This window comes from Camarhynchus parvulus, chromosome 1 (genome assembly GCF_901933205.1).
Source record: "Camarhynchus parvulus chromosome 1, STF_HiC, whole genome shotgun sequence".
Taxonomy (NCBI): Eukaryota; Metazoa; Chordata; class Aves; order Passeriformes; family Thraupidae; genus Camarhynchus; species Camarhynchus parvulus.
Window position 1 is genome coordinate 66399934 of NC_044571.1, and position 20269 is coordinate 66420202.

The 20269-nt window shown below is 35.8% G+C and overlaps 1 protein-coding gene across 13 annotated transcripts in view; it reads right to left on the reverse strand.

Moving 5' to 3' along the window:
- NBEA (neurobeachin) overlaps positions 1 to 20269 on the reverse strand; it is a 453637-nt gene that overhangs the window by 71798 nt on the left and 361570 nt on the right. For all 13 annotated transcript variants that reach the window (XM_030944908.1, XM_030944837.1, XM_030944889.1 and 10 more), the window contains 3 exons: positions 19170 to 19285; positions 10334 to 10446; positions 1141 to 1281 (listed from right to left, as the gene is read on the reverse strand). In XM_030944908.1, the coding sequence (XP_030800768.1) occupies positions 1141 to 1281; positions 10334 to 10446; positions 19170 to 19285 (370 nt within the window). The remainder of the gene's footprint in view (positions 1 to 1140; positions 1282 to 10333; positions 10447 to 19169; positions 19286 to 20269) is intronic.

Genomic DNA, 20269 nt, shown 5'->3' on the forward strand with positions numbered 1-20269 from the left:
TAGCAAGAGGGGATCTTTTGCTGTACAGCAGCCAAAATTAATAGACAAACATCCAAATAAAACTACTGGTTTTAATCTACTTTAAGGCAACAAAGTGTACCATAAAATGTATTCAGTAGATGAATAATTTAGCAACATTTAAAAGGAATACAGTGGTCACCCAACACAGGAGTGTAATCAACACTTAGTTTCCCATGGTTTAAGAAGTATATCCTGAACTCACAGACACATGAATTCCCTTCTGAGCAGAAAAAAATGAACATGTCTAAGGGAAGCTGAGATGAGTGAAAACATGATTATCAAGCTTTGTGCGGCTCTGTTTTGCTTTGTTGTATGTAAAACATGCTTAGAATACATCTTATGCAACAGATTTTTATTGGCAGGGTGTACTTTAACTTAAGTAATTACACTGTCATCCAATTTTTCATTAATTCAGGTTTCTCTGTGAAACCTTCAGTGTCACATCAACACTCTTTATTCTGTAGGTAATTGTGATAACACATACACTGAATTCAGATTCATTCTATCTTTGAAGTTTGGTCCCCTTCCTTAGATGTGGTTTTGGTCATAGAAGCATGAGGTTTTCAGTACTGACATAACAGTTTGAAGTTAGAATACACATTTCTACATTTCTGAAAACTGTAGGGATGTTCATTAGTTTAGAAGCATAGTTCATTTACTAATAAAATATTATTCAATGTTGCTTTAATATAAACTGGTTATAGAATTCCCCTCTAAATGTGACAGTTTAATGTTCTTACAAAAGGCTTTTTTTTTAATGTTGCATGGATCTGTCCCTAGCTGAAAATAATAAATGAATATGAGCAGTATCAGATTTCTGTCTTGAGGTATTTTTTGGGGGGTGGATTTCATTTTAGATGCATTTTTTCTCATTGTATACATCCTAATACCACCACAATTTTATGTTTAAATTCATTTTGGATTGTTTGGGTAGGAAGGACCCCTTGATCACTACAGATGAGTATATCAAGACAATTTCTGAGATTTTAGGGTAGGGAAGAACAATGAGATTTAAATAGAAAGGTGCTTTCATTAAAAAAAAAAAAAACAAAACAGTGGTGACAGAAGAGATGCTGCAAATAAAGATATCCATGAAAACCAGGATCCAGAAATACTTACAATACGAACAAGCCAAGCCAAGGTAGAAGTAGATGTAGAGTAGTGGGTGTTATAATGATAAGGTGGAGTCTGATCATCTTCCCATGTCTCATACCGTTCTGCATAGAAGACAGCTCTCTTTGGGTTCAAAGCACCAATAGGCTGCAAAGTGATAAAAGGTCAAATTTATTATCAGCTGTCTGATATGGCATAAGTTAATTCTGCTTTAAGATTCACTGCACAGGAGACTCTGCAACCAAACACATTCCATGCTGTAGTAACCCCTGAGATTGCTGTAAGCTTAGAATTTATTTTCAAAGGCTTTGTGTACTAAAAGTCTTATGAGTTTCCTTATTTTAACTGACAAATATAAGTGATCCACATCTGCAAACTTTCAGGACCTTCTTGAAGTATAAGTTGTTTCCCAATTAGTTCAGTAACATTCTTCTGGAAATAGACTTCTAAAACTGCATTTAAAATGCATTGAGGCCAAACTAATATTTCTGTTGCTGCCATTCACCATAATCACACAGCTAATGAAAACTGACTTTTGCTTGCACAGGATACTTTGTAATGCGCGGTTCATGATGAAAAGATTTCACGCGGAACTGCTGATGGTGTCTGGTGATCCTAAGCAGAAATACTTAAAAACCATGCATAGTCCTCAGGACTGGGTGTACTTTCTGACTGAACAAAGCCACGTTTTACTGAACAAAGCAAACAAGCTTTGTGCTTGAAAACAATAGAATGTGGAAATTATTCACAAATTCAAAGTCCATTCTGAGCGAATTTAAAGGACAATCTATACAAATTAGGTGAAAAACAAAAGAGATGTAAGACAGTAGTAGGAACTATTGGTTTTGATGTGGTTACTTGAGGAATACAAGCTTTTTATGATTTTCAACCCTCTTTATCTCAGAAGCTTTTGCAAAAAGTATTTGTTACTGTATGATGCAAAAGTTACTTGGACAAAGAAAATACAGGTTTTAGCTTTTACAGTAAAAATTAACCAAACACCCAGAGTTCAATACTTAGAGGAGAGCACACTTCCACACCAAATAATTATTTAAACTTATTGTAAACTTATTTGAAATTATTACTTTATTTGCATTAATCTAAGTTTAATTAGAATTGATATTATTAAGGGTATTAAAAATATATATATAGGCAAGGAGTTTGACCAAATGCTAGCAGTATTTTCACATTTTATTGCACTGCACAATTTTTCTACTGAATTAAAATCCAAAGTAATTTGGAAAGGAAATATCAGTAGGTCAAATCTCTGTGTTTCACTACACTAGATATGTAACTAAAAATTTAAAGCTGCAAGTATTTTATTCTTTCAGCACTGCTGTGTTTTTTGAGATGGCTGACATAGAACACGATATTTTCTGATTTAGAGCTTGTTTTGAAATAGCAGTCTTTGGTGAACCTTTACATTTTAAAACATTATGATTTCGGTATTTTTCACATTTAGCACTCTGGATGCTTAATACTTTGCTGTGTCATGGAGATGTTTATAGTTTTCTCATATGTGTAAAATGATTGAGTAATCCCAAAGGATTGGTGTTATCTGGTGCAGACTGCACTGAAAGACCTCACAAAACATTCTTGAAAGAGAAGTATGAGCCATTCCCTAACACTTTCCAGGCTCATTTCTCAAATACTGGCAACAGGAAAAAATAAATATTTGCATTTTTGTTATACTTGGTTTTGTTAGACATCCTGCCAGTGTCAGGAAACACACTGGCAGTATTACAGCCTTTAAGTTATCATTACATAAAAATGGTTGTTCAACAGCTCCTTGAAAGAGACATTCTTTTCCCATTAGACTGACAAACTGTGCAGATATATGTGCACTTTGCTAAATTATATCAGGCTTTGAGTTGCTTTGGGGGCTGGATGGAAACTGCTGACACCACCCTTATTAAGGTACTGTGCATCCACTTCTCTGGCAGAAAAAATTCCAGTCCCAACTGCACATTTCAAGAGCTAAAGCAGTAATTCACACTGTAGTCTGTTGAAATGAAATGTTCACCCCCTCTGAGAAGGGGACACAAAATAGCAGACAAATTGGTGAGATTGTATTTGGTAATGGAGAAACACCCTGAGAATACCTCTTCCCTCCACTACAAAGGTGCATCTTATCCTATGCTGCAGTGAATTCTGAGGCTATGGAAGACAGAAATGTCATCTGTCACCATATTATTTTATATATAGGTTTGAAGGCACAGTGGAGAATGAGTATGATGATTAACACAAGATTGAAAATATAGAAAACTCCTGGCCTTTCAAAACACAGTTGATGCTGATTAGAAGTCTTCCATCAAATAAGCGATGTGTTTTCATTATTTACTGTAAATTGACTATAGTAACAAGGCCTGTGAGGTATAACTGATGTTCAAAATAATTATGAGGTATTTTATTTTATAGACTAGTAAAATTTTAATGGTGGTTTCATCAGTACTTTTAAATAATATTTTTAATATAATATTGTTATATTTAATAAAAAGGTTATTTCTCTCAACAATTTCACAATAATTTTTAAAGTCATAAAACACTAATGCAAACGTTTTCTAGGTTGTTCAGTAAGAGATGTTATTTCAATTTAAAAGATAAAAGATATAATGATGTAAGATCAGGAATTCCCATTTTCTTATTAAAATGCCTGTACAAGTACCTAAAATAATCTACATTCAGAACATATATGATTAATTGTACTAAATGATAAACCTGAAAATCTGTATTCTGGATTACCGTCATACAATATTCTTTTCAGAGCCATTACGGTTTTTTTTCCCCTTTCAATTACTTTAGAAAAATCCTGAAATGCACAAAACATCATCTGAATAAAATGGAATCTTTAAGTGAAATACCAATGAGTCATTTCTGTTCTTGCATGACACTGCAATTTTCATGGGAAAATCTCTGGGAAGAATCGTTTTTGGGGTCCTTTCCTGAGAGAGAGGGAGGGAGGGAGGGAGGGAGGAAGGAAGAGCTTGTCTTCAGCTATTAAGTCTCGCCTCAACTTCTCAGGACAGATCCTGGATGGGATGAACTAGTGATCTGTCTGACAGCCTGGGATTTGGGAGACATGGGTTAATTTCTCTCATTCCACAAGCCTTTATAGTGTCCATGAGGAGACTGCTTAGGTATGTCTCTAGTTTGCAATAGGAAGGTGAGCTGGAAGTCCCCAAGCTGCCCTAGAGGGGTTAGGGTGCAAACATGGCCCTGTTCGTGCAGAGACAACTGAGATCCCAGAAGTGGCACAAGTGTCTCAATGCAGCACTGCCTGGGGAAGAGAGCTGGGAGCTGCCCGTGCTTACACAACTCTGCAGCTTCTACTTCAGCCTTACATAAGTTATCTCTGGCCTGTGGTGAAGAAATACAAGAAACACCTGATCTCCCTTCTCTGTGCAGGCATGGAGACATTGATGTGAACCGTCTCTCTGCACATTAATGTAAAGGACATCTTTCCAGATTCAGGAAACCATGCACATTGAAAATGCTAATGGAAAGTGCTCAAATCTCTCTTTCTTTCTTCTGTATACCAAAAGACCAGGCATTTTCTGAAAGCAAAAAAACCCTCCATAAATAAAATAGCAGGGAGTAAATTCTGCAATGTCTGCCCCTGGCTTCTTTAGTGTTATTTTAACATCCATGTGGGAAAATGCTGTTAACCAGGGTAATGGTAGGAGATCGTCCTTCAGTAAAGACAAAATATTTCTGTAAACACCTTAAATCTCAGTTGCATAAACTAACAGCTAACCCAATTTTACTCTGATGAGGTGCAGGTCCTATTAGATAACAAGTTCTACAGTCATAGTAGTTTCTCATGTTTCTTGTGAAATGTGTAGGATATATGGAATTTTGGTCACTTTTCATGGCTTTACTATACCATTCTCAGCCCAGAAGGTCAACTACCTCAGTTTTAATCTAATATCATGGCTATAAAATGCAGTTAAATTTTATTTATGGATCAATCCCTGTAACTTTACATAATGGAAGAAAATAATATTATTTCCATTTGACCGAGATTCTGTTGGTGTGTGTACTGATTAAAATGTCTTGCCCAAACAATACAAAGGCAAAGCTCAATCTATATACTGTCTCAGTCCATATCTTAACCATAAGACAAAGACAGAAGCTGAATTTGAATAAAATAAATTGTTCTGAACATTATTTAAAAAGTTCATAATGTTTTATAAAATGCTTTTTCCAAATAAAAAGACATCATTTGTCTTTTTATTGCAAAATTGTCTCTGTAAGAACTCATATTAAATAGAATTAACTTCCCACATAATGGTTTCATAAGATATTCTTTACTCCAAACAAACAGAACAGGTCACTGTATGACAATGCCTATTCAGCCACTTCAGTTTTGATGTACTAAAACTTGTTGCTTCAGTTTATTTTATGTTTCTTTCTTCCATTTAAAAATAAGGCAAGTATTTACTGTAACATTAAAAACACACTACTAAGTCTTTCTTTTTTTACCTGGCTAATCTCTTTAGATATCTGGCCTTTGAACAAATCAATATATATATTGTCAATACACCTTTTATCTAGTGTTTACATCCACTGGATGTGTTATGGTAGTTCATGTAAAATCTATTTGTTTGCCAAATAGAACTATATTCTCTCATGACAGCAGAACTGAATGTAGCATGAAAAACAGCCTATAAACAGGATGTCTTAGGACAATACTTTAAACTTAAAAATAAATTGCATTTGCATCCAAATTAGTAAACAGATTTTTCTTCAGCATCTTAATATGAAAAGCAGATATCAACAATAGCAACTATAAGAGCATTCACAGATTCATAGTACCAGAGTTTCACTCAGTAAATGAACTGTTTATTTAAGAAAAACACATGTTTAATTGTGTGGCTTTAATTATGTGTAGTTTTCTGCTGATGGAAGAGTTGCATGTGATAAAGAGAGAAGTTTAATTTTACAGAAAATTATTTCATTTTTCCAACTAAGAGCTCTTAATAAGCTCATAAACTCCATTCCACAGCATATACATTTTTGGAAGTATTAAGTGTGGTTGCCTTGAAATATTCACACTTGGATGTGTTCATTTGCATTATTACATTTAGAAGCCTTGGGGCTTTATCACTTCCTTTTCTTGAAATGGCACAGTAATAAGGAAAAGTGGTTATGCTTATCACCACCCATCAGTCAAACACCTTCTATATTAACAAAACATAATTTTTTCCACTCAATGAATGGGTGTGTGATGTTTCATACACATGTCAATATTAGTATTACTTTGCCTGGTGAAGAAATCATTTTATTTAACAGAATGTATGACTGGAAGTAAATGAGGAGAAATTCCCGTTTACACTTTAATGAGCAGGGACAATGCAGCATGTCAAAACCATGCATTCACTATAATTTAGGAGTAAAAGTCATACAATTTTATACAAACAAACCATACCACATTTTAAGTGACTTGAACCTCACAAAAAATCTCTTTATAGTAAGAGCTGTGTACGTGTTTCCTGGACTACTGTTTAATATCCTAAGTATTCTTCCAAAGGAAATCTCAACAAAGAAGAAAATAAGCAGATCACCTGATGGTTTGATACAGAAAAGATAATCTATGTATCTATGACAGCCTCTTTCATTAGCTTTTGATCCTGTCAAACAATAAATATAACCTTTAACCTTGTATATGTAATGAATAAAACCTGAACCTACACTGTCTAATCAAATGAGAGGTCCAATATATCCCACTGCTCTGGCACATTCCATGCCCATGAACCCCGGTTTTAAATCTATAACTGTATGTAAAAAAAAAAAAAAAAAAAGCTTTTAGAACAGAATTTCCAAACACATAAAAGAAAAAGGACAGAGGAATTTTCAGACTAATGTTTAAACATAATTGCTCTGAGAGAACAAGCAACATCTGGATGTAAAAATACCACAATAAGGAGTGCCACATAAAACCAGAATGAAATGGAATGGAAGGAAAGGACAAGCTACATGTTCAAGATGGCTTTGCACGAATGTAAATATTTAAGTTTGGACTAAATGCAAAAGCCCATGTTTTACTCCATTACTGACATCCTAAGCAAGACAAACACCCCTAATTTCATCTCCAAAAATCATATGAAATGCATTTGATATGCGTGTTCACCTAGGAGTTGTGATATCACAAAGGTGGGGTATTATATTTTATACAGAAAGCCTGGAAGCCGAACAAAAAATTTGAAAAATTTTGTACTTAATTATCAGAACTGACACTGGATTATTGTATGAACTTTGAGCAAGAATACACAAAACATTTTTTAAAAGCTAGATTCAGCACCTACATTTAACTACAGAAACTATTTTAAACCAAGAAAACAAAGCAGGTAGGTGACTTCTCTTTAAATTTCATTGCTTTTGTGGGCTTTTACCATACGTGCAATATTGTTAAAATTCTAAATAATTGCAAAAGATTTTTTGAGGACTATTAATTGCTAAATAGCAAGGACACAGGCTTTGTGAAACTAAGAAGGGCAAAATTTACAGGGAGACAGAAGGTCAGAAACTGACAAGGGAGATTTTATCTATCAACAGTTTAGCTGGAGGTTCTGATCTGCAATCAGATCTGCAGGAACATGTCTCCATTGCAGGGCAAACTCTGACAGAAGGAAGTTGCTCCCCGTGGAAAGGATACTGAGTGGGCCTGCCCCAGAGATCTGGCTGAGTCTTGCTAGCACAATCACTTTCAATGTTTCCAATAAATTACTCACTCCTGCTTTTAAACACCAGGCTACTCAGGATTCATCTCCATGAGAGAAAAAAAGAAGGAACCCATAGATACAGGACAATATCGAAAATGAAAACAAAATTGAGAAGGTAATGCCTCAGAGACATTTGAATTTTTAAGATTTTTACAGATAATGCAAAAATTGAAGCAGGACGAAACTAATGCTGAACAACCCAAATCAAACATTACATATTAAACGGCCACTGCATTTTAAAATAAATCATTAACCTACTTTTCCTTTTACAGCCATGGTGAAATGAAATCTATCAGATATTTTCATAATGAGCACTGCAAAAAATTGACAATTACAACCCTTTTATCCTGAGGTATTCCACAACACTTTACAGATTTCACACGTGTTTCCTCATACATCCATGGGATAAATGGAGCCCAGATATTGCCAGAAAGGAAAGGTCATTTCCATTGACTAGTTCTGCGCAGGCTTTTCAGTGATCATAACCCTAGTTATTCCAGAGGAAACCACTGATAGCTTTTGGTAAGTTTTCAAATTGGCAAGAAAATATGCACATTGCATGGACTCTTGATGAAAAATAAATAGTCATGGACTTGATTTTGAGGAGAGCGCTAATAACAGCACAGTGATACTTAAGCTATACATGCACTAATTCTATAATGAGTCTTTACTAACTCATGAGGAAAATCCATCTATTCAGCTATCACACTGCTTCCTCTAGCAATTACATATTTTAGTAGATCACTATAAAAATTTGGATTGAACCAAACTAAATACCTAGAGAAGGACTCACGAGGCACTGTCTAATCTTGTTGCACTTCACCACATCCAGCACTATTAGTACATCCAGAAAGTGAGTTTGAGAGATTTTGAAAAGTGTAAGCACCTTAATGAAAGGTTTATCTTTCTGAACAACTCTAAACCAGCACTACTTTTATACATGCTAGGGAACAAGCCAGTGTAAAATGATCACAGGTCTTTTTTTAAGTCATGTCTGTGGATCTTTTATTGTTCTTGGCACAGATTTCAATGGTGTTACAGAACTGAAAAACACATTTGTGAAACATACCTATAATACTGTGAAAGGTCAGAAGTTTTACATAACCTAACGGAAGTATCAAGCAATTTATTTCCTTTTGAGGCATACTGTGAATGTACTGTAAATTCTGGGTTTATTTGCTTATTTACTTTTTTATTTGTCTAAGAAAAAAAAAGGAGTGTAAGCTTAGGTGTCTCTATCCACTATTATGAATTCAAATCCTACTCAAATTATTTTGGACGTCTTACAAAAGCCGGCTTCCAGGAATGGTTACAACACATCTGGAGGTACTGCAAGCACACTCTTTCCAGCAGAGATGAAACTGTCAAATATCCAGGGCAGGATGTCTCCGTTGCTCCCCAGGATGTGTGCTTGCAGGGAGAGGAGGAAAGAAATCCAGACTTAAAGCACAAACCCCAGAAACACTCATGTCTGCCCAGCAGCAGAAGGGAATGTAGGGTCTGCAGCACAGGACTGCAGAACAGGCCTTGGGGGTCATTTTCTCCTCTCCAGCCTCACTCCTAAAGGCAATGAGTGACAGCTTCCTGTGGTTTTGAGCCTCACTCAATTTGTACAAGCAACTTCCCCCTCTTGGCTGCGGAGCTGTGGTAAGGGTGCAAGAAAGCTGACATACCAGACAACAGAAACCTCACACTGGGGATGTTACAGGACTATGCACTATCTTGCCACCTTCACTGGCAAGAGAGTGCACACACTTTCTTAATGGAATGGTACTTCCCACAGCCCAGTTTCAAGACTCTTTTTTAATTGTCTTTATTTTAGCTGACCAAAAGTAGCGCCTCTCCATATGTTTCTGCTATGCTTGGCTAGAACAGACCTTCTCTGCAGTCTGTTAACACAAACAGAGTACCAGAGCTGGGTATTGATCACAATGTGGTGCCATTAGAGAAAGAAAAACACTAGGATTTTTTATTTTTTTTTGTAAAGCATTAAGTGCCCAAATCAGCTTGGACAGAAAAAACCCCAACAAATAACAATAAGGATCATATACTCCAGGATCTAAAATAAAAAATACCCCTTTATTAACTAAATCAAAAGAAGATGCTGATACTATATTACTATTCTAGTCACTGCAAAATACAGTGAAATATTAGTCCAAGCTTTTTACTTCCTCCCTTCCAAAGGATCAGCTTTTACAAACAAAGAGGCATAATTAGTGAGATCAAGTGGTCTGAGGCACTCCTGTTCCGTAAGTCAGAAGGTACAGAGGAGTTGCAGATTTGGAATCAGATAAGTCAGGGACATGGAAGCAGCATAATATAGAGATTCAGTATAAAATAGTTCTAAAATAGAAACGTCTATTTCAGACTTTTATTGAGTTTATGATAAAGACCTTACTTAACCAGACTATAAATATAAAACAAAATGTCTTTCTAAAAGGGCTGGCTTACTGTTCTTTAACAAGAATGAAGCATACCTTTGATAGATCTCTGAAGTTCCCTGGAAGGGTCAGATCTAACTCTTCAGACTCATAGTTTGTTAAAACCCACGGAAATACAGGGTATTGGTTCAGATCATTGTATGTTCGTCCTATTGAAAAAGAAAGTTTTAAGAATTAGGAAACAGTGTCCACTTGTCCAGCTAGAAAAAAACGTAGTGGTTACATTTCTTGCATCACACGTTCCCAGTTCCCACCACTTTGACAGAGCCAGGTATAAATCTTCCTGACAAATGCAGCCATTTAGGTGCACTTATCTTGAACCAGAAGTCAACACACAAACTGAAATAATATAAAAAACACAGTATCTTTTAAGATCAACTAAAATGCACCATATGCCAATAAAGACCTTCTTTTTTATGTCCATTAAGATATTTTTATAGCATGAATGTAGAAATTCAAAATAACTAGTCTATTATTTCCTAGCAACTTCATGAAGTATCATAGCTGGCAAAGATAAAATGAGACTCCAAACAGCAAGGAGGTAAATTTGAGGTTTGCAAATCTAGGTCTATCCTAGATAGTCCCTGCTAATCCATCATTCCCTATGGTTCTTCACTGAAGAAATGGTGAGATTCCATGGCAACTGTGGAATCAAAGCGATGAAAGTCATGTTTGCGATAACACTATTTTTTAATCACATTTAAAATTAAAAAAACCAGTTCTCTCATGTAAAAGACAGAGCTGACTACCCCAGGCCACTCTCTTCAATCATGAAAGAAACACTGCTATCATCCCAGCAGCTCAAATGGGCAAAAACCCGTGTATAGATATGATTTCAAAAGAACAATCTTCAACTGCAATGAAGTTATATATATTATGCAACGGCATATTTCATAAAAATTATCAATTCATCACAAAGAAAAGCATGCTTAGGAAAGACTGTTAATTTTTGTATTCTCTAGTATTTAGCAGAATCTAACATTTCAGTGATAAGACAAATTAAATTTCTTAGTACAGAACTGTCCATCCTATTGCTATAGTGAGAAGCACACAATATGCAACATAAGTCTTAAAAAACAAAACCAGGTCATAAATATATGTGTGTGTGTATTTATATAATATAATTAGCAGACTGAAATAATCCAGGTTAACAATTCCCAGTCCTGCAGCAGATTTACAGCCCTGTCTCACTAACTGCTTCCTTCCAGATTCTGGACAGATTCCTGGGGTACAACACCCGGCACAGGAAAACACAGGCTTCCTTGTTCTGAGTAGCAGTTGCAATTCTCCAAAAAAAAATCAGTTCTGCTTTAATTTAATGTGAAACTTTCACTGCTCTACAAATACCTTATTTTTTCAACAGAAGTTGATGAACAAAAAGCATGTTTTTATTTTGTACATAGTTTCACTGAATACAGGAGAAGTGCATATTCTTAATAATTGTGCATCCTCATTTTTACACTCTGAAAACATAGATGTTCACAAGAATGCAAAAAAAAAAATAAGGTGCAAATATCACTTTGTCAAGCAAGCAATTCCAATACCGCACACTACATACACAAATAAAGATGGATAGAAACAGAACCACTTCTTCTTTAACATTAACAGTGAATGAATGAATGAATGAATGAATGAATAAATAAATGAATGAATGAATGAATGTATGCAAAACAACTCTTGGACAGAACAAGAATGTGTCAAACAACTATATCAAGAAGTATACCAGAATTTATCCTTGTAAGGGAGGAAAAGGAAAGGTATGCTCTGCTAGAATATTTATTCTTTTAGACTTTTGGGAGGGTGCTCTATATGTTTGAAGGAAGACAAATCTGCCTAATTTTCTACATCCTTCAAATCAGAATATTATTTTCTTCTTTGGCAAGGGTTTAATTGCATATGACTTGTAAAGTTTCTGGAGATTATTAAATTTAGGGTGCTTTAAAATAAGGCCTCTATAAAACTATTGCTTCATACAATAAATGTTTACTCACCATCAGAATCTTTAAATAAGTTAGCAGAAGAGCATGCAAAAGCTTTCACAATAGAAAGACATTTGTGCTTATGCAGAGAGCAGATTAAAAGACCTTTGAGATCCAGGAAGAGAATGACTGAGAGGATTGTAGTCTATTACAAAGCATAAGCAAAGGGGGGGACTGCAGTCTATTACAAGCATAAGCAAAAATGAAGATTCTGCAGAATCAAAATTTGTATGGAAAAGAGCTCACAGTAATAAAAATCTTCAACTGTAACCATTTTAGAGAAGTATTTAAAAAGTGAGAACGTCCTTTTGCAAAATTTTGAAAGGAAATGTAGGGCCATACAAAATTATGTTTTATTTTGAAATTGAGATTTTTTCATATTGTGATTTCATTTAATTTTGGTATTTATTTCATTCATTTCATATCAATTCAATGTCAATATTCAGTCAACAAGATTTTGACTGTTTGTTCCCATTCCATGCAGGAAAATCATAGGAAAAAGGAAAAGGAAAAAGTAATCCCGAGCCTTGCTGGCTATTTTGCTGAGGGGTTACTTGTAGTACAGACACATGAAGAAATTATCATGTGACATTAGCTCCATGTCAGAACACTGCAGCAACTCCTCTTTTTTACCTCACAGTGAGAAATTATTGCAGCTTCTCTCTCAGCTTAGGCAGGATAAGTTGCAAATAATGAAGCTTTTAAGATTATGTATTTGGTAAATATAAGACTTGTGAAAAAAACTAAAATATTCTCTTCTCTCCTTCTTCAATTTTTATAAAATATGTTTTATTTATGAAGATAATAACTACTAAGAATAGCTCTTAATTAGTTTAATAAAAAGTTAGCAATTTATTTTTTTCAATTCAACAATTTCCTTCTTAATATCAACAAATAAAGCTGACTTGAGAACATGAACCTAATTTAAATTGTGAAAGGAGACCAAACCTACAAGGTAAGACCACACATCTGTACTTGTCTGAGCGGAGGACAGTGATCTAGGCCTATAATGGGATTACAAATCCCTAATTCTAAACATGCATAAATATTAGTGGTTTCACTTTATTAGAAATGCTGCCTTGATCTGTTCTGGCTTCACAATTGATTATTTTCAGAGAAAAGTCAGCAGATGAATATACTTAGCCATCTCATCAATTGTCTGCTGCTTCCAACAAGAATTATTTGGTCCTTTCTTTAGCTAAATAAATATCGAACATAAACCTGTACGACTATTGGTAGTCCCTACACCTTTTCAGAGCCTTCAGATTTCCCCTCAAGTAGGCTTACAGAGATTAATATTAAAGGCTGAATATTAAATATCGCAAGCCCTGTGACACTAATCTACTTGAACAATAAAAATGAGGCATAGTAAATGAGATCTTAGAAATACTGGATATGTTTCTTCATTAAAAAAAAAACTTTTTAATTAAACCATCCAATTTAATGTTTTTATATGGCACTTTATTTTCTAAGGTAAAGTGAGCTAGAGACAGCTGACAAAGAAATTATAACTGCAATTCCTTGGTGAAAATGTTAATGACAGCAAAATATTGTTTAATTAGATGATTGCAGCATCTGGATTAACACTCTTTAAGAGCGATGTTCCTGTGCTTGTCTGCTTCTTCACACTTTACAGACATTTTGTCATCTCTAGGTCATTAGGAAAGAATTTTTAATGATTTTTCTAGAAGTAAGTAGTTCAAGTTACATCTAATTAGATGACAATAATAAGCCCAACACATGCAGTAGCTAAATATATACATAATTAACCAGTGAGGGCTTGTACATCACAGAGTAAAAAAGTGGAAAATGCTAAACAGGCAAAAAAAAAAGGTGAGGGGGAAGAAGTTCATCTGAATTTATTACCTAATTGAGGATGTCATTTTTTTTCCATAAACCTTTAAAAATAATCCCTTTCCACTAGAAGAAATTACTCACAAAACTTATGGATGCAATTATTCTTCATTTCTTTTAAAAGTAGTGGCATGTAGGATTTAAAAGAATTAAAATTCCAATAAATACAAATGCAAGTACACATTTAATGTACTGCAATTTGAAATCAAACAGCAGAAATTAGTTAAATACTGAGAAATTGATTTGAAATCTAGACTTCTAGCTAAAACAGTGGGCACTGCAATGATATTAAAAAAGAACTTCTTGTTCCCACTCCTCTTGATACCTTTTGCTGTAGTGGGATTACTTTTAAGCGCTCTTTTTTAATAATCTTTTAATTGAGAATAGTAAAAATTACTTGTTTCCTATATTGCCCAGAGGGTTCAGTTGACATATATGCTGGTCCCAGGCAGAGAGGACGATTAGTATAATCACAGCAAAAACAAAAGGATCCCTGAGAATGAAGCAGGTAGAGGGAGGAGGGGGGAGGTGACCAGAAAGGCTTATGTCTCCAGAGCCAGGACAAAAACCAGGGCCATGGAGAGTGTAACACTGAGACTGATTGATAAGTAGCAGAGTTCAGTGTTTACCTTTGGGAGGAAAGCCCAGAGCTGTAAACATGATGAAATATGCTCGAGCCAGAAAAGAGGGCAAGAAAGAGGTGAAGAGCTTGGAAACAGAAGAGGGAGGTGAGAAAATAGCTGACTAGAGGGCCAGCGAGACAGGTTGAAGCAAGGCTTTAGAATTTTGAGGATGGAGAGAGATTTTGAACTGAAATTGCAATGAGGCATCAGGCCAATGCAAGTGCCAGCAATCACACAGAGGATTGGATAGGAAATGATCTAGAAAGAGAGATCTTTGGGAGCTGAAGTAGAAAGTTATTAAGCATATAAGATCTGTGAGCACAGATCACAGCAGAAACAATTAATCTAAACATGAAGCATGGCGATGTTTCTAGGGGATAATAGGATGATGTAAGAATTAAAGAAAATATCATAGAACGATGGATTTTTTTTCCAGAGGATACTTCAAATATAAAGGACCTATAGGACAGCCAGGAACCATGCTTCTCAGGACAGACATACCAGCAAACCAGGGAGAGATTTAAGAAGAGATTAATGTATTTATTTCAGCGGTTCTGTTGTACAGAGGCCAACCAGTCTGCGTAATTAACAGTATTAATAAAGGGGCAAAGGACTTCTTGTGAGAAAGGACCTGGCTGCATGATGTCACAATGGGAGAAATAAGCTGGTGTCAGAACCCTCACTTCTGAACGTCACTCTTCCAAGGCTACTGCTTCTTGTGTAACTTCAGAGGAGGATAACAAAGAAACACCAGCGCTTCCTTACTCTTGTGTAGAGGGCTAGAGACTAATTAAGCACTATTGGAAGAAAAAAAAGGAAGCTACAAAGAATGGGCAAAAGATGTGCTAAACCACTTTATTAGGGGACCTCTATTTGGATGAGAAGAGAAAACAGTGAAGTGACCTTACTTATCACCCACTTACCAGCAGATAATCCACAATTCTTAAGTGTCAAACCTCCATGTTTCTGACTAAGCTACAGCTCAGATTTGCTGAATAACCCAGTAGGAGCTTAATGGCAACATGAATAAAAAAAAAGAGGATGGATATATTTCTCAATAGCTGAAAACAATCATACCATTAGAGAATAGGATGCTGCTTAAATAAACAGTTATACACTAAAACTAGGTCATTGCTGCTACACTAACAATTACTGGCAGAGAAGTTGTAACTTATAAGGAGATATTTCTTATGGAATCTCATTACAAAAGAGTATAATTAGGACTGTAATTGGAAATTGGATTTCCAAGAAGAAAGAAAAGAAAGTACATCTTTACTTAGGAAAGGAGGTCACAAGTATATTCAGTACTCTATTTTTGTCTACAAAATAGAAAATCCTCTATTTTCTTCTGACTGCTAAGGGTCCTGTCTACAGTACATATAAGATTTTGTGTCTGTTTAATATAGGTGTACTTGGGCAGTTATCAAAACCAGGGCAACAAGTAGTAGAGGTTCTTCACTTCCAGCACTATATTTCTGGTAGACTTATTAATTTTTTAGTGCATCATCAGAAAACACTTATTTGTTGTAAGGGAAATCTTTTTGAGGAACACCTTTCAAAAAGACTTACAGAATGCAGGCAAAGCTGTTAAAGCACTGGTGTCATTCAGACTGCCTCACAGCTCCCAACCCTGCAGTTTCCCAGATCTCAGCCCCTGGTGGTACAAGGCCACGCAATGGTGGAGCCAGGATCAGCTTGGGGATGTGAGAACTTCTAGACTTTCTAACATATATTTCTTCTTTGAAACTTTCTTTCCAGTGACCAGACTTCGAGCTCATGTGCACTCCATTGTGGGTGGGTTTCTGCCTTGCCAGGAACTTTATGAGGAGATTCTTAGCAAATACCACCAAGTACTTAATGAGTTTTTGGAACTGAGCTTTCTAGATGAAGTGCAGACTTCATTAAAACTAAAAAACCTGGTTGATCTTCCAAAAAAGAACTTGAGGGGATTTTTTATTTCTGTCAAAAAGTTGGAAAAGTTTGGGTTTTGTTCCAAGCTAGAATAAAGACCTTTTTGTCATGTATAGAATTGCCTGTTAGGTTTCAATAAGCTTTCATTCTCTGGTGTTTTTTTCAGAAAAGGTTTTGTGTGTGCCATTGGCAAGTTCAGCTACCAAGGATAAATTTTATTCTATTTTTTTTTTTAATCACATACTGCTGAAAGATTTCATGGTAGACAATGATGTGAAATGAGCAAGGCATCCTATACAATTAACCTATGCAATCATGAGATTACATGAACAAATGAGAGTTATCTGTAAGAGACTGATACCAATAAATCTGCTAGAAATTAAATGCCTTGAGTCAGAGAGTGAGACTTCCAGGGATAATGACCAAACAATTTTTTTCAAATAGGACAGAAATTCATGGACACATACCAAAAATAACAAATAGTCAGTAATCCTTCAAACCTTGGCCATAGCAGATGAAACCTGGAATGCTAATATCAAGCCATCCTGTTATAAGGCAGATGAATGACACTAAATGACCTTAAGAGAATCCTGTCTCATGCAATCACCCCAAGTGCTCGGCTATAAAGCTTGCCCAGTAGTACTAGTATCAAAAAACAGGTCAAAAAATATTTTTGTTGAGACCTTTGAGGTACTCTGAGGGAATCTACTCAGGCTGAATCTTGTTAACTGAGATATTTTAGTGTGTTGCTGCAATTTCTAATTGACTTCAGACATAACACTGTCTTCCAGGTTTGAATGCTTTGGTGAGGTACCTAAAAAATAATGACCTTAGAGTTTTAAACTGATAAAAATTTTAAAAATATTATGTGAAAATGGCTTATCTCTTGTCTACTCTCTTTTAAAGAGCTTAAATTCACTGCTTACAGAAGAAATGAATACATAAAAAGGAAATTACCAGCGAAGGACAGTTCTATTGGTAATGTATTGGACAAAGACTGAAGGGACCTAGGCTAACTTCCCAGGTCTCCAGTAAATCCTCCAAGTTCAGGTGAGGCAGCCAGGGAGCCGGCAAGGGTCCGCCTGCATTTCCTCATCATTAGAAGGGCAGCGGATGCATGAGAGGCACAGAGCAGCTGGAGACAGGCCAGTGTCCAGAAGCAGGATAGAGGCATTCTGGCTCTGCACCAGAGGCAATAAACACTCAGCAGGGCTCCTTCCTCCAGCAGAGATCTGCGAGACCTCAGTAAAATGTTTGGGAACCAAGCTGGTGACTTGCATTGGACTTCACCATATGGACTTTCCAGCCCTGATCTCCAGTAGTTTCAGGGATTCTGCTTTTTGCTCCACTGCACAAGGTAAACATGACCTCAGATTTCCAACTGTTCAGTGGTAACACTTCTGTATCACACTGGGATAAGTTGATGACACATTTATTAACATCCGTAAGACTCGATGCATGGACAGTGACTACCATCTAAGCACAGAGGCCAAAGCCTGAGGGTCCAAAGCAAGCGAGTTTGACAGCTCCTGAATTCTGCCACTGCCCTACTGGGAAGAGTGCAGTGACTGTCCCCAGACTGGTCAGCATAACGAGTGCTACCTTTGGGTTTCACACTTACATGTGTCTTATGTCTGGCCTGAGGATAACCTCGAGCATGAGTCAGGACCAAGTAAAGATGAAAGTTGTAACGCTGGAATACAAAGTGATGCCTGGTGGAATTTAATTTGGGTTTCAAATTAAAGCTCACTGAAGTGAAATATCTGTATGAGGCTCTCCACAGGCAGGTTCATAAGCAGCATGTGTGCTACAGGCAGGAATCATAATAGTAGACAACCTCCTGGAAATCTCTGTATATGGTGTATAAAACTGCTGCTTTTTACATTTAAAATTAACACTGGAGTTAACGCATAGAAAAGGGAAAGGTGAAAGGAATAATATCTTCCTGAATGTTTAATTAATGACAATTGCCAGAAAAGCTCTTCTTTTGCCAATAACAAATGGATGTCTATGGCAGTTATTTCTCATTTTAAATACCTAATCTGATATTATATTTCATCTCAAAGAACTAAATGAGAAAAGATGCTGTAATCTAATCATACCACAATCCAGGTGACATCTGTACTAGGCAGAATACTGTTGTTATTCTGCTGTCTAGTTGCTGTTGCTGAGAATGATGAAGTAGCAAAATTACATTTTCCCATTATTATTTCCAGACACTCTCTGGCAATGGTTTGTTGACTCTAATAAAGCTTCAGACAAAGCTGTCAGCAGAGGAAATGGCAGAAGAGGAGCAAGGAACAGCCTTCACGGTAATACATGAATCTAAAGTCTCTGTGATAGGTTGTGCATTTTCTGATAAAATGTAATGTGTGTGTGTTTCAGAATATATCACAAAGCTGCCGCTGAATTCTAGTAGGATAAATGTATTCTATCAAGTCATGTTGCTTAAGACTTTTACAAACATAAACATTTTAGGAGGGATTAAAGAGCCAGAAGCCTTACCTGCTATAGTATTGAGGAACATCAAGTATTCAAAGTTGGATATCTCCCGTCTCTGCCAGCGTTGAGTCATGTTGGAGGATTTATAAAGTTGTCGGGGTGTGGCCAGAGAGATTCTCCTAGGAAATGCATTTAAAGAATGTTTTTTTAAGAGTGTCATTAAATGTTAATATGTAGGGCAACATTTTTAGTGTGATTAATTTCAGATTGTCTTAGAGGCTTTTTTATTTCATTTAATGAAGTCAAAAGACACTATTACCCTTATTTCAGAAATATCTAAAATTAGGAACTATATTTTATTTTATCTCTACTACAGCATTGCAATAAATCAGAATATTATATTTTGTGGTTTATTTTATTCTGAATCTGGTTAAAAGACTGGGATTAAAAGAAACCGCAGACCTCCTGGTGCCAGGTTTGTCCAGAAGGAATAAAAGAGGAATACCATGTCCCTGTTTCAAAGGGGTATATTGAGATAAATTCATTAATGTGGGTGAGTGATAGATTAAAGTGACGTACACTTCCATCTCACAGGTTGACTATATTTATTACACAATTTGTGCACCTCCACTATGGTCAACTACCCATGATTCTTTCCTATATCTCAGTAAACCTGAAGATTTCTATTTATAGCCTGGTTTCAGAAAGAAACAAATTTTACTCAGTTATCTGCTCACATGCTCATCTGCCTGTCTCTTCATAGTGACTTCTAAATTGCATTTCATTCAAATTTGGAAGAGGAGCAGGAGCGTCTATGATACTCATTTTCCACATATGTTTTGAAACTTACATGGCTGGATAAGGGAGAAACTACTTGCCAAGGAAGAGAAAAGCAGAAAACCTCAACTCTTCTACATTCAATCTGACAACATCACAATAAAAAAATACAATGCAGCAAGTCTTAAATTAACCATTGTATATAGTGTCCCTGGTTGGTAAAACATAGGAGACTAGAGTCAGTCTAGACTAATGCATTAATGAAAAAAATCTGCAACAGGCAGAAGCAGTTTCATTGTTCAAAACTCATTTCTAGAGAAAATAGCTCTTGCCTTAAAAAAGGAGAAAGACAAGGAAATCTTTAAAAAGAAAATGAATTTATTTTC